The sequence below is a fragment of the Schistocerca piceifrons genome, chromosome X (genome assembly GCF_021461385.2).
Source record: "Schistocerca piceifrons isolate TAMUIC-IGC-003096 chromosome X, iqSchPice1.1, whole genome shotgun sequence".
Classification (NCBI taxonomy): domain Eukaryota; kingdom Metazoa; phylum Arthropoda; class Insecta; order Orthoptera; family Acrididae; genus Schistocerca; species Schistocerca piceifrons.
The window spans coordinates 200,975,456-200,991,732 of NC_060149.1; the positions used below are offsets into that span (position 1 = coordinate 200,975,456).

General features: G+C 45.6%; 1 protein-coding gene across 1 annotated transcript in view; it reads right to left on the bottom strand.

Annotated features, from left to right (window-relative positions):
- The window catches only part of LOC124722248 (sodium-dependent transporter bedraggled), a 733,406-nt gene that overhangs the window by 447,249 nt on the left and 269,880 nt on the right, over positions 1-16,277 (bottom strand). Inside the window, exon 3 of the mRNA XM_047247438.1 lies at positions 897-1,012. Coding sequence (XP_047103394.1) covers positions 897-1,012 — 116 coding nt within the window. The remainder of the gene's footprint in view (positions 1-896; positions 1,013-16,277) is intronic.

Below are 16,277 nucleotides of genomic sequence, written 5' to 3' on the forward strand. Positions count from 1 at the left end.
ATCACAATTTCTGTCGATGCATTTTTGTAGACGCAGTGACAGTTTATTTATGCCCATGTCCTACCAGCTCGCCGCCATGCTGTTCAGAAAGTTACGAACCTCTTCCTTCACCTCGTCGTCGGAGCTGAATCGCTTTCCGGCCAAATGTTCTTTAACTTAGTGAACAGATGATAGTCACTGGGCGCGAAGTCAGGTGTATAGGGTTGGTGGGTGATTATGTACCACTGAAACTGTTGCAGGAGAGCAGCGGTTTGCCGAGCGATGTGTGGGCGAGCGTTGTCATGGAGAATGTGTACGCCCTTGCTACACATTCCTCTTCTCCGATTCTGAATTGCCAGTTTGAGTTTTTTCAGAGTCTCAGCGTTAATTGTGGTCCCAGCGATTCAGCTAAGACGACGAGGTGAAAGAAGAGGTTTATAACTTTCTGAATAGCATGGCGGCGAGCTGGTATGACACGGGCATAAAAAACTGCCGCAGCGTCTACAAAAATGCATCGACAGAAATGGTCATTATGTCGAAAAATACCTAAATGTTCAAGCTGTAAACTGATGTAAACCATTGTAGAAATAAACTGGTCTATGTACTTATAAAAAAATAGGAGACCTTACTTTTGGGATTACCCTCGTACAATGAAGTGTTTACACCGTGCGTGCATTTCATTCGCACGAATGGCACAACAGCAGCCCCCTTTGCACAACTGTTCCCTGTGTTGCCCATCTGCAGGCGCCAACTAATTCGGTGCGACAATAACGGAGCGGAGTCAAATGGAGGATTAACGCTGGAGCTCGAGGACTGTGCGATGTACGGGTGCAAGCTCCAAGTATAAGGACTCGGCAAACCATTAGCCAGCTTCCCTTTAACATTGGGACGTTGATAAGATGCAGAGCTGTACTCACGAGTGGCGCCCGCGTGGTGGCGTGCTCGTCGTCGCTGGCGTGGCCGTCGAGGCGTCGGCGAGTCGTGCTCTGGTCCAGGGACATGCCTTGCCGCCGGTGCTCCTTCCCTTCGCCAGCTGCAACAGAAACACACTCGCTATACTGCCCGCACCCTTCACTACACCTAACAGGCACGAAATAAAGGTTTCACGGTCGAGACTCGTTGCTGAGCTCACGCCGAGTGCTGTCCGCCCGTTTAAAAGAACACTGTTGTCACTGCAGAGCGCTGTAGCAGGTATAGATCTGATAGTGATCGGCCACGGGATCTCCACCGCTAACGTCAGTGGCGGCGGTCGAGTGGTGTATATTTGCCAGTCGCTCGTACGGCATCGACGCCGCCGACTCGTGATAGAATGGCAACAAGGAGATATCTCGTGCGGAGGTGCGGCCACGACGCCACGACTGACGTTGTCATACGAGGTGCGGCTAGAAAAAAACCGGACTGATGCTGGAAAAAACATTTATTTACAATTATTTACAATTTCATGTTATCTCCTTCAATGTACTCTCCTCCTCGGTCTCTACACCGCTCCATACGAATTTTCCACTGTTCATAGCAATGCTGCAGATCATTTTCGGTAAGTCCATACATTACTTCCGTCGCTTTTTCTTTTACTGCTTCAACAGTCTCAAATCTAGTTCCTTTCAAAGCTGACTTGACTTTAGGGAAAAGAAAAAAGTCACAGGGGGCCAAATCAGGTGAGTAGGGTGGATGATCTAAGATGGGAATGTTGTGTTTTGCCAAAAACGTCTTCACTGACAACGCACTGTGAGCTGGGGCATTGTCTTGGTGAAGGATCCATGACTTTTTTCTCCACAAATCGTTCCGTTTTCTCCGTACTCGCTCACGTAGGGTAGCCAGGACGCTAATGTAGTAATGCTGATTCACTGTTTGTCCCTCTGGTACCCAATCAATGTGCACAATCCCTTTGATGTCGAAAAAAAAACAATCATCATTGCCTTGAATTTCGATTTTGACATTCGTGCTTTTTTTTGTCGTGGAGAACCAGGACTTTTCCAATGCATCGATTGGCGTTTAGTTTCGGGATCGTAAGTAAAAAACCACGATTCATCGCAAGTAATAATATTTTGTAAGAAGGTGGGATCACTTTCATGTTTTCCAGGATGTCAGAACAAATCATTCTTCGGCGTTCCTTCTGTTCAATTGTGAGACACTTTGGAACCATTTTTGAACACACTTTGTTCATGTTGAAACCTTTATGAAGAATCTGCCTAACACTTTCCTTGTCAACTCCTGTTAACTCAGACACTGCACTGATTGTTAAACGGCGATCTTGTCGAACAAGTTTACCGATTTTTTCAATGTTTGCATCAGTTTTTGCTGACAATGGTCTGCCAGTGCGAGTGTCATCACTGGTGTCTTCGCGGCCATCTTTAAATCGTTTAAACCACTCAAACACTTGTGTTCGCGATAAACAATCATCGCCGTACACTTGTTGTAACATTACAAACGTTTCACTTGCAGATTTTCCCAGTTTGAAACAAAATTTGATGTTAACACGCTGTTCTTTCTGTACACTCAACATTTTCCGACGCACAGACAAAACGTCAACTACTTAAAACAGACGCCACGGGCAGACTGAGTGCAGGAGGCAGATGAAACTCGAGCAGTAGGCGGAGCGAGAGTCACGTGACAGGCCACGCGACTTTCAGCCTTATTTCATTCGTTTTATTGTTTCACCAGTACTAGTCCGGTTTTTTTCTAGCCACACCTCGTAGTTATTGGTGTATCGACGCAGGAATGGAGGAATGGGGTACCATTCTCAGCTATGTAACGTGGCATAAGAACGGTGGACGTAAGGAGATCCCAAGTGGCAGGGACACGAGACAACTGTCTCACTCCATCAATTACAATGTGTTTGAAACCCGATAGCTATTGTTGTTGTCCGTGAGTGGAGGTCCATTTCAACCAGTTTCAAAACGTATATTGCTAAGGAAAGCCGGCCGGAGTGGCCGTGCGGTTCTAGGCGCTACAGTCTGGAGCCGAGCGACCGCTCCGGTCGCAGGTTCGATTCTTGCCTCGGGCATGGATGTGTGTGATGTCCTTAGGTTAGTTAGGTTTAATTAGTTCTAAGTTCTAGGCGACTGACGACCTCAGAAGTTAAGTCGCATAGTGCTCAGAGCCATTTGAATCATTTTTTGCTAAGGAAATTCCGTTCAATGAACAATGGAATTCGGCTAACATAAAAGAAGATGAAATAAATATTCCAGAATTCGAATCGAGAACAGCTGCCAAAATGAGTAACGTAGAAGTAAATATCCTTGGAGTAGTGAAGCAACTCAAATTACTTAATAAAAGCAAGTCTTCTGGTCCAGACTGCATACCAATTACGTTCCTTTCGGAGTATCCTGATGCATTAGCTGCATACTTAACAATTATATACAATCGTTCGCTCGACGAAAGATCCGTACCCAAAGACTGGAAAGTTGCACAGGTCACACCAATATTCAAGAAAGGTAGTAGGAGTAATGCACTAAATTTCAGGCCCATATCGTTAACGTCGATATGCAGCACGATGTTAGAACATATATTGTGTTCGAACATTATGAGTTACCTCGAAGAAAACGGTCTATTGACACGCAGTCAACATGGGTTCAGAAAACATCGTTTCTGTGAAATACAAATAGCTCTTTATTCACATGAAGTGCTGAGTGCTATTGACAAGGGATTTCAGATCGATTCCGTATTCCTGGATTTCCGGAAGGCTTTTGAAACTGTACCACACGAACGGCTCGTAATGAAATTGCGTGCTTATGGAATATTGTCTCAGTTATGTGACTGTATTTGCGATTTACTGTCAGAGAGGTCACAGGTCGTAGTAATTGACAGAAAGTCGTCGAGTAAAACAGAAGTGATTTCAGGCGTTCCTCAAGGTAGTGTTATAGGCCCTTTGCTGTTCCTTATCTATATAAACGATTTGGGAGACAATCTGAGCCACCGTCTACGCTGTCGTTTATCGACTAATGAAGTCATCAGAAGATCAAAACAAACTGCAAAATGATTTAGAAAAAATATCAATGGTGCGAATACTGACAGTTGACCCTAAATAACGAAAAGTGTGAGGTCATCCACATGAGTGCTAAAACGAACTCGATAAACTTCGGTTACACGATAAATCAGTCCAATATAAAAGCCGTAAATTCAACTAAATACCTAGGTATTACAATTACGAACAACTTAAATTGGAAAGAATACATACAAAATGTTGTGGGGAAGGCTAACTAAAGGCTGCGTTTTATTGGCAGGACACTTAGAAAATGCAACAGACCTACTAAGCAGACTGCCTACACTACGCTTGACCGTCCTCTTTTAGAATACTGCTGCGCGGTGTGGGATCCTTACCAGATAGGACTGACGCAGTACATCGAAAAAGTTCAAAGAAAGGCAGCACGTTTTGTATTATCGCGAAATATGGGAGAGAGTGTCACAGAAATGATACAGGATTTGGGCTGGAAATCATTAAAAGAAAGGCGTTGTTCGTTGCGATGGAATGTTCTCACGAAATTCCAGTCACCAACTTTCTCTTCCGAATGCGAAAATATTTTGTTGACACCGACCTACATAGGGAGGAACGATAACCACGATAAAATAAGGGAAATCGGAGCTCGTCCGGAAAGATATAGGTGTTCATTCTTTCCGCGCGCTATACGAGATTGGAATAATAGAGAATTGTGAAGGTGGTTCGATGAACGCACTGTCAGGCACTTAAATGTGATTTGCAGAGTATCCATGTAGATGTAGATGTCGTCGATGACACTATCACATTAAGGTACACGTCTTCGATGGGCCAGACGACACAGTAGGTGTGCAGTATGCTCCGACTTGTAACTATTTTACGTCCTTCCAAATGATGCACAGACGGTCCGACGAGGCAATGTGTGGCGGATGCAGTTCGAGCCACAGTTGGTTCTTTCGTGTTAAGGGGGGACAGGACCCCGCATCAGCCTATCAGCATTTGCTACTGTGCTATAATGCTAGCAGCACAGGATCCCAGATCTCAGTCGTGTTCTGACTGTGCTCTCATATTGTTCGCTTTATTCATTGTTCTTTGGTTCCTGATATTGGTACGTCTAGACACACTATTTTGCTCACTCTCTGGCCTCATCATTCTGCCGTGCTATCTTCATCGTCCATCCATCGCTGCTGTTGTCTTCATGTAGTTTTTTGTGACTGACCGTCAACACCATTGGCATGTCGGCCAGTGTTTCCTGGTTTTGTCCGATTCCAATTGCTATAAGATAAAGTGCCAAATTGGAAAGAGTTTCGTTACTCTGTACATAATGCCCCTTTGCTTGGAGTCTGTGACAGTTGTGTCATGTGTCTGTTGAGTGTAGACAACTAACACAACTAACCCATGTGTATAGTATGGTATCTCGTTTATATTGTATACGCTGAAAGATGGGAGAGGGTGAAACCCACTGCGAACATATATATAATTCCTCTCTGACAGCTCTGACTCATCCAACAGATGCATCACTATCAGTACTGTCACGTGTCGTCATTCCACAAGACACTGAGGAGAAGTTTGCCACTTAATCCAAGACATTGGTGCCAAGTGTGATGATCAAGACCCCTACGCCATCACATTTTCTCCCTTGCCTGCCACACAGTGACAGTGAAAATTTATTACACATCCAGGATATGAACCCTACCACTAGGCAGAGAGCCACTGTACATGAACAGGGAGGAAATGGGGGGAATGTATATGTGATAATGGAACACAACAGAATTACTTTCCTTCCGCTGATCTCATCGTACTGATTACCTCTAGTGCAGCTAAACTGCAAAAACTCGCAGAAGGACTTAACAGAGCAGGTTTAAAAACAGGCCTGCATATCAGTTACATTAAGACTAAAACAGTGTACAGTCAACACATCCTAGACAAAATAGCACAAATTAACAATGCAGTCGCAGACCCAGTGGATACAATTTTGTACTTAGGACAGTTGAAGGAAACGATTGTGTGGAAAGCTAAAGAAACGAATCCGTACCTATTATAAAAGTGTATGTATGTTCCACATCTCCTCCTAAACCACTGGATAGATATCAACCAAACTTGGAACACATATCAGTTACTGTCTGAAAAGAACCACTGTTGGGTGAAAACCGCCTACTTCTCGAAAGGGTGAGCGTGGGGCTCAGAATGAAACGTAGCTGACAACACGCCAACAACCAGACTATATTCATCCAGTATTTGAGAATGAGAGCACTTAGTGACTACAAGCTAACATTAAACATAATTTCAAACCTTCGTGAGACTTTTCCTCGCTAAAACTACCCAAAAAATGATGAAAGGAGAAAATTTCATTGGTTATTAGAGTTCACTCCTTGTAAGTACGCTGTTTAGTCTTATGTTGGTAACGCCACGTAGAGCTCTGTATGAAAATCACTGGCTGTGATGTGTGCAGTCTGTGGCTGGTTAGCATTGTTGGAATATTCGCTATTGTAATGTTGGGCAGTTGGATGTGAACAGCGCGTAGCGTTGCGCAGTTGGAGGTGAGCCGCCAGCAGTGGTGGATGTGGGGAGAAAGATGGCGGAGTTTTGAGAGCGGATGATCTGGACGTGTGTCCATCAGAGACAGTAAATTTGTAAGACTGGATGTCATGAACTGATTATGACTTCTGAACACTATTAAGGTAAATACATTGATTGTTCTCTATCAAAATCTTTCATTTGCTAAGTATGCCTATCAGTAGTTAGTGCCTTCAGTAGTTAGAATCTTTTATTTAGCTGGCAGTACTGGTGCTCGCTGTATTGCAGTAGTTCGAGTAACGAAGATTTTTGTGAGGTAAGTGGTTCATGAAAGGTATAGGTTATTGTTAGTCAGGGCTATTCTTTTGTAGAGATTATTGGAAGTTAGATTGCGTTACGCTAAAAATATTGTGTGTCAGTTTAGTGTTGATCAGAATAGGTAAAGAGCGAAATGTCTGAATACGTTCTGTTCTGCTCAGCTGTTTGAAAATCAAATAATGTAAGAGGTTTATCGGCACAGTAATTCATAAATTTTTCTAAGGGGACGTTTCAACCTTTAAACTTTTAATTTGTTATTTCTTTACCACTAACTCTATTTGCAACACATTTTTCATACAGTATTTACGTACCACTAAATGTACTTGCAAAAATATATCATTGGAAGACACATAGTTCAGGAGAAAACGCCGTTCCTAAACCCTAGGATCGATTTCAGCTGAATGTCGTCCACATATCAGTTAGTACCTGGAAAGAAATACTGTGGAGGGGAGGGGGCTAAGAACCAGCAACCTGCTACTGGGGTGGGGGTGATAACGTGGAGAGAGGAGGGGGAAGGGGGACATGCATGGAGAAAGAGGGTGAAGGAGGGGACGGAAAAGAAAGGGAGGAGGATATGGTGAACAGAAAGGAGGGGGAGGGGGGGGGGGGGAATGGCCAGAGCGGGAAGAGGAGGAAATGGACAGAGGAAGGGGAGAGTAAGAGGTGGACAGAAAAAGGAAAGAGGAGAAGATTGACAAAGAGAGGGGGAGTAAGAGATGGGCAGCAAAAATGGAGGGGAGGAGGAAATGGACAAAGAGAATGAGGAGGAGGAGATGGGCAGTGGGGGAATGAGCAGATGGACAGAGGGCAGAGGAACAGATGGACAGAGAGGGGGGGAGGGTGAAGCCGGACTAAAAGAAGACTGGAATAAATACATACTGGGCTGGATAAACTAATAGCTGAATAAAAATTACCTAGAATGCTATTGCTAAAGGAAACATAGTTCTCAAAAAAAGGTTCAAATGGCTCTGAGCACTATGGGACTTAACATCTGAGGTCATCAGTCCCCTAGAACTTAGAACTACTTAAACCTAACTAACCTAAGGACATCACACACATCCATGCCCGAGGCAGGATTCAAACCTGCGACCGTAGCGGTCTCGCGGTTCCAGACTGTAGCGCCTAGAACCGCTCGGGCACCCCGGCCTGTCATAGTTCTCAAAATTAAGTTACTGACATAAAACTTACAATACATAATAAAATAAGCGTATGTTTCAATGGAAAAGATCAACCTATGAGACATTAGACGATTCCAAGGAGCAAAATAAAATTTCAACTTCAGTCTTTGGCTGCTCATTATCGCGTTAGCTGGGGTGAGTTATTCCAAAGGCCGACTACGGTTCCCTTCCCTGTTCTTCACTAATAGCAGCGACATTGAGCAACCTCCAAAAAACAACACAGCATGCTGACATGGTATTGGCGTCGGGGTGAGTTATTCCAAAGGGCGACTACGGTCCCCTTCCCTGTTCTTCACTAATAACAGCGACATTGAGCAACCTCCAAAAAAGAACACAGCATGCTGACATGGTATTGGCGTCGCTTTGGCGGTGGATCCGAGAACGTTAAATTTCCAATCAGCAAGGACGGCAGCCAGTTGAGCGAAGCGCTTCCGAAGCTAGGCAAACGCCTCACCTTTGAAAGATAATTACGGTGTTCACTCTCATTGCGAGCCTCTGGTAGTTGAACGTGAGGATGTGGCTCCGGTTGTCTTCTTCCTTTGCACTGAAAATGTCCTGTATTGTCCTTCAGAGGAAACGAACGCTAAGCTGATTCAGTTGATCGGCTTACAGAGAAACAAGTTGCCAGTAGAGAAACGGCTGAAGAAACATGATTGTTATACTGCCGACCAGCAAAGCTAGAGAGCTCCAGGTCTTGCAGCTGATTTTAAATATTTACGCTCTTCTTTTAGCAACCGGAGCAATCAGAGGCTATCTGAAAGAAAAGAACTTGGTGGTACCGTGTCGGCAAATAGCTATTTTAAATTTTAGACCTGTACAGTTTTTACTTGACGATCTCAGTCGTTCAGTCGTTGAGAGACAATTCGCTACCAAATTTCATTACCAGTGGGTCAGAAGATGTACTTTCCACGTTGTACCGCTATGCAGTTGCTTTTCGGTATGTTATCTCTAACAGCAAAATAAGACAGTAACGCTGACGATTCGTACGCCGCCGCTGCCGCTAGAGTACTTTCGTCACGGCGCAATGCAGCTCTGCCCGTGTCCGAAACATCACTTACGACCAGAGCATCGTCTTTCTTCACTTTCTTCAGATCCAGCGGCGCGAGTTGTATTGGAAGCCACAACTGTACGTCGAAGTGAATTATCAATCGTCCGTTGAGAAAAGACTCTCGTTCAGTATTGTGTCACGTGATAAGCTATGCACTGCAGTGAAAGTAACACACACTGATAGGGCAGAACAGTATCACCAGCGACCTACTATCGATATAAACGCGTGCAGGCGATAGCAGCGTCACCTGGAGAGGAATGACCGATAGCCACACGCACGGTGCATGTAGTATCAGGGAGCATGCTGTCCGTGCGTAGAACGGGGAAGGCGCGCGATTTATCTGAGTGTGACCGAGGGCAGGTTGTGATAGTCCGGAGGCTCGCCACTAGTATTTCACAAATTGCACGACTTGTAGAATGTTCGAGCAGTGCTGCGATGAGTGTCTTCAAATGGCTCTGAGCACTATGGAAGTTAACATCTATGGTCATCAGTCCCCTAGAACTTAGAACTACTTAAACCTAACTAACCTAAGGACAGCACACAACACCCAGCCATCACGAGGCAGAGAAAATCCCTGACCCCGCCGGGAATCGAACCCGGGAACCCGGGCGTGGGAAGCGAGAGCGATGAGTGTCTTCAACACGTGGTGAAACCACGTCCAGACGTCGTGGGGTTGAGCGGCCACCCCTCATTACAGATGTCGCACGTCGTAGGCTGGGCAGACTGATACAACAGGACAGGTGGCAGAACTAACATCAGCCTTTAATGCTGGAAGACTGTAAGTGTGTCTGAATACACAGTGAACCGAACACTCCTAAGGATGGGCCTCCGCAGCCGACGACCCGTGAGTGTGCCAATGCTAACACCACGACATTGGCAACTCCGACGTAAATGGGCACGTGACCATCGGCACTGGACATTGGCGCAATGGCAGAGTGTTACATGATCTGATTAATTCCGATACCTTCTCCATCATGCCGATGGCGGGGCGCGAATCCGTCTTCTTCCAGGGGAACGACTCCTTGACAGAATGAGATTTTCACTCTGCAGCGGAGTGTGCGCTGATATGAAACTTCCTGGGAGATTAAAACTGTGTGCCCGACAGAGACTCGAACTCGGGACCCTTGCCTTTCGCGGGCAAGTGCTCTACCAACTGAGCTACCGAAGCACGACTCACGCCCGGTACTCACAGCTTTACTTCTGCCAGTATCTCGTCTCCCACCTTCCAAACTTTACAGAAGCTCTCCTGCGAACCTTGCTGAACTAGCACTCCTGAAAGAAAGGATATTGCGAAGACATGGCTTAGCCACAGCCTGGGGGATGTTTCCAGAATGAGATTTTCACTCTGCAGCGGAGTGTGCGCTGATATGAAACTTCCTGGCAGATTAAAACTGTGTGCCCGACCGAGACTCGAACTCGGGACCTTTGCCTTTCGCGGGCAAGTGCTCTACCAACTGAGGTACCGAAGCACGTCTCACGCCCGGTCTCACAGCTTTACTTCTGCCAGTATCTCGTCTCCTACCTTCCAAACTTTACAGAAGCTCTCCTGCGAACCTTGCAGAACTAGCACTCCTGAAAGAAAGGATATTGCGAAGACATGGCTTAGCCACAGCCTGGGGGATGTGTCCAGAATGAGATTTTCACTCTGCAGCGGAGTGTGCGCTGATATGAGAGACTCCTTGACACCTGTACGGCGGGACGGAGACAAGCTGGCGGCGGCTCCATTACGCTCTGGAGAACATTCACGCGAGCATCCGTGCGTCCAGTGGAGCTCGTGCAATGCCCCATGACGGCCAAGGAGTATCGTAGACTGGCTGCAGACCTCGTGCACGCTTTCATCACGATAATGTTTCCCGACGGCACTGGCATTTTTGAACAAGATAATGCGCCATGTCGCAAGAGCAGGAGCCTGATGGAGTGGTTCGAATAACATAGTGGCGTGTTCCTATTGATGTGGTGGCCCCCCCAACTCGCCAAATCTGACCCCGATCGAACACATCTGGAATGTGATTGAACGTGGCGTCAAGCATCGCCCCCCCCCCCCCCTCCTCCACTGAATTTACGGGAATTAGTTGACTTGTGTGTGCAGATGCGGTGTTAGCTTCTTCTAGCCACCTACCAAGGCCTGAAAGCTTCCAGGCCGCTGTTACCCGTGCCAAAGATGGACATACGGGCTATTAGGTAGGTGGTCATAATGTTCTGGTTGAACCGTGCATACATGTTGTCATCCCGAGGGCATGGATTGTTTTCAAGCCAAATATTCTATCTTGTTCAAGTTTTAATAAAACGATCTAATATTCTGTGTGTGTTGTTGTATCTAATAGACCTCCTCCAGATGGAATTCTAGGCTTGCTAGGACCACTACAGTACCGATGCTAATGTCTCAAGTGGTTTTCTCGTCCGGCACTACAAACGAGGGTTGTTTTTTAAGTAAGGGCCGTTCGCGCGTATAGTCCCGAAGTTCGTGCGGACGCCGCAACAAGCCACCGCGCCACTTGCCGGCATCATTCCCGTTCACACTGATGCAAGTTGCAGCTCTGTAGCTGACGTGTACGCATCGCTGTGCTACTTTATAATGTTTACGACTATTGAATCGCCCGCCGCGTGTGAGATATGGTCAGTGATACGTTTTTTGACCGCGAGAAGCCATCAGCTGCAGAAATTCATCGTCAGTTAACAGAAGTTTATGGCTTGAATGCAATGAGTGAAGGTAAAGTGCGTCAGTGGGTTAGAGAGTTTAAAAATGGCCGTCAAAACGTCCATGACGAAGAACGCTCAGGCCGGCCCTCTGTGATCACTGATGATTTGGTGGCTGCATTTGAAACAAAGATTCGTGAGGACAGAAGATTCACAATTTCCACTCTTTCTTTGGAATTTCCACAAGTTTCAAGATAGGTTTTGTACAAAATTGTGTCTGAAAACCTAAACTTTAAGAAACTGTGTTCTCGGTGGGTACCCAGACTCCTCACAGAGGACCACAAAGGGAAGAGATTTGCCACTTCATTGGACTTTTTGATTCGTTACGAGAAAGAAGGGGATCACATGCTGAGTCAAATTGTCACTGGAGATGAAACATGGGTATCCCATATCACTACCGAAAGCAAGCGACAATCGATGGAATGGCGACACACAACCTCACCCGTCAAGGTCAAAGCCAAACAGACGCTGTCAACGCGCAAGATTATGGCAACTGTGTTCTGGGACCGGCGCAGTGTTTTGCTAGTGGACTTTATGTCACGAGGAACGACAATCAACTCAGATGCCTACTGTGCAACTCTAAAGATGCTCCGCAGAGCAATTCAAAACAAAAGGCGCGGCATGCTGACAAAAGGAGTTTTGCTCCTGCACGATAACGCTAGGCCTCACACCTCTCAAAACACTCGGGATTTGATTGATTCTTTTGGCTGGGAAGTTTTGGACCATGCACCATACAGCCCCGACCTTGCTCCTGGCGATTTTCACCTTTTCCGGTACCTGAAACGCCATCTTGGCGGGCAGCGCTTCAATGACGACGATGAAGTGAAAGCGGCCGTGAACTCTTGGCTGTCGGAGCAGGCGGCCGAATTCTTTAAAGAGGGAATAAAAAACTTAGTTGTACGGTATGACAAGTACTTAAATAAACAAGGCAACTATGTAGAAAAATAGGTAAAAGTGTGTACAATCAGGAAATAAAAGTTTTTTTACAAAAGTATTTGTATATTTTTTAAAAAATAAAAACGGCCCTTACTTAAAAAACAACCCTCGTACTACTCGTACACGTTTCGTTGCGTCTATATAGACATTCTTCTGTATTCATTAATAAAAAATAAACACCTGTGATCCGGAATATTCGCTGTCCAGAGTAATGTGTATTGCTTTGAAGCTTCCTAGCAGATCAGAACTGTGTGGCGGACCGGGAATCGAACCTAGTTCCTTTGCCTTTCGCGGGAACATGCTCTACCGACTGAGGTATCCACGCTTGACTTACAAACCGCCTTCACAACTTCGTCAGTACCTTTCCTGATACCTTCCATACTTCACACATCTCTCGCATACCTTACAGGATCAGCACTCCTGGAAGAAAGGATACTGCGGAGAATTGGCTGAGCCACAGCTTACGGATTGTTTCCAGAATTCCAGATTCGAGACTCAGTCCAGTATATAGTTTAGATGGCAGGAAGATATGAAATTTTTAGAACGATCTATACAATTTCTTCCTTCACCTCTCATCTTACAGGCCAACACAGAACAAAGTAACCCCTTCCAGATCATCCATTTTACCCTCAAACCCAATACGTAGTGACAAGCGACAGTTGCTGTTGTTGTCGTCTTACCAGTTACATCGATAGAGTTTTATAGCGGTCCGCCTGCGCTCCACGGTGTTAACCGCAGTTCGACAGTAATTTATTAAAAAAGAAAGTTAATGCCGAAACCCACTATCAACATGTATGCGCCATCACAAAAGTTACTTCTTGGGCCCCAGCAAACCGCGCGAAATCTGAAAGCTACTAAATTTTGAGACAATGGGAAAAGCTGACAGGAATCATGTCACTCGCAGCTCAATCGCTTACTTCACGAAAAATATTTTTAAGTTTCTGAGCAGCGTATTACAGAAATGTGCCAGAAAAACAAGTAAATAATTTCTCGGCTGTTTACGACATGCTTAGCGTGGGAAAGATAGCAATTGTCTTGGTGTATACGTAGAGCCATAATCTACAGCAATACGTCTCTGTACACAATTTTTCCAGGCTTCTTCTTTGCGAATATGTAGAGGTGCTGATTACCGGGCGGTGCTCGGCTATGTATTTATTCCATTCTTCTACTAGTCACCTGCGCTTTTTTCCAGTCGCTTCGGACTTTGCGCTGGGCGAGAGATTCACGATAAATGAGAGCTAGGTAAGGTTACAATGGCCTAGAGTACTCTTTCAAAAACCGGTTTAGGATTCCATCCAGACCTGTTGATTTATTTCCTTTCAAATTTTTCAGTTGTGTCTCTACGCCAGGGGTGCTTGTTACTATGTCGTCCATACGGGAGTTTGTTCGACTGTCAAACGGTGGTATGTTTGCACGATTTTCTTGCGTGAACGATTTCTAGAAAGTAAAATTTAAAACCTAGGCTTTCGTTTTGCTACCTTCAAATGCCACACCAGATTGGACAACATGTGACTGGATGGAAGTCTTAGATCCACTTAGCGCTTTTACATAGGACCAGAATTTTCTCGAGATCTCTGCCAAATCTTTTGCTAAGGTACGAAGGTAGTAGCTATACGCCTCGCGCATAGATCTTTCACACACACCCACGAATCTCTACTAACCTTCGATAGTCGTCATTTGCACGTTATCTTTCCAACTGAGAGCGCAACAGCCTCTGCTTCCTCAGTGTTTTCCGAATCTTGTTATTAAAGCATGATGGGTCTTTCCCGTCCTTAATGTACTTACTGGGCCCATAATTCTCCAGACCACGTTTTAAAGTCTGCTTAAATATTGTCCATAATTTCTCTTCGCAACCAAGATGATCACTGGAACCAAGTGATGTCAGTTCACTATCTAAATGAGATGATAACAACTGTTTATTTGCTGTTTCTCGAAGAAAAACTCTTCTAGCCTTATTAACTGATTTATAAACTTTCGTAACCATAGTTGGCATAATGACATCATGATTGCTAATCCCCGTTTCTATACTGACGTTGTCGATGAGGTCGAGCCTACACCGATGAGCCAAAATATTTTGAACACCTGCTTAATAGCTTGCTTGTTCGTCCTTGGAACGAAATAAATCACTGATTCTGCGTATTAGGGATCCGAAAGTTTGTTGGTAGGTTTGTGGAGGTATGTGGCATTAGATGTCTATGCATGGGTCATGTAATTCGCGTAAATAACGGGCCACTGATTTGCGCACGAGGTGCTGGCGTCCGATAGCGACCCATATGGGTTCCAATGGATTTACATCAGGCGAATTATCGCCGAGGCATCCATGTGAGTTCACTGTAATGCTCCTCAAACCATTGTAGCACGGTAGTGGCTCCAAAAAACGGACAGTTATACTGCTGAAAGATGACATCGTCATCGGGGAAAGACATCAAGCATGAAGGGACGCTGTGGTTCGCAGCTGTCTGCGTGTCTTCGATTATTACCACAGGTCCCATGCAAGCGCAGGAGAATGTCTCCCATAGCATAATACTGCTCCTACCAGCCTGCGTCCGTGGTGCGCTGCACGTTCGAGCCGCCGTTCACCTCGATGACGACGTTTGAGGAGACGACCATCGACCTAGTGTAGCAATAATATGATTCACCTGAAGAGCCGGCACGTTTCCATCGATCGACGGCCGAAGCCCGATGGTCGAGTGCCCATTGCAACCATAACTGACGATGTCGCTGGATTAAGATGTGAACACTGAAACACCTTCGTTTTGTCCTTTATTGGGCTTTGTGTAATTTATCGAAGCCACCAAACAGTTAATCATTATGATTATATGACCGTGTGCTTAATGGATGAAAGGTTATCGGCTTTCCTGCTGTGGTTTCGGGGGTATTTCAACCGAGTGCGGCTGTTCTGAGTAATAGTGGAATGATTGAAAGTTCGTCTCTTATTAAAGACCACAAAGGTTGCGGTGTACAAACCGATATGTATTTTCTACTAAAACACAAATTATGAGGCAGTTGCTACCTTCGCCTTACACGTCTAATTACGGTTATATCTTTTACTGGTTGCTGATTTTAAGTATTTCGTCACACGCAATGATGATGGTTAACATTCACAACAATCCTCACTGCAATTCATGGTTGCTGCTGCCGACGCGGTTGACGCGAAACAGGTAATTCGGCACTTGTCACATTTGGTTTCATACCACTCGCGAATCGGTATCGATGAGGGTCCACCCCACGACGATCAGGGGGACGCGCTCATTTGTCATACTCCGGTGAATTTACCGTTTACTACTCACTCGACCACCATTCTTGCCCGTCTCTCCAGTATCACTGCTCACTCGACACTAGTCTCACTGCCTCCTGCAGAGCTCGACAATCGACTCCTGTCTGCCATCGACCTGGCTGTCGGATACTAGCGTCTTGTGTGTCGTGGGATCATGGATCCCTTACAACATGTAGGGGTGGTCTGCTGAGGAGCTCCACGTTCAACAACGTACGATGAACGGTATGCGCCAGAACACTTGTGCGTGCACCGGCTATGTGCTCTTTCGGCAGGGATACCACAGAACACCATCTACCCTACTTTACAGAGCAGACAAAACCTCCCAACCCTACACTCTGAAGAGTTGTGGACGTCCAACCATTTAACGTCTAGTGGTAGTTTCACTGTCCTTCT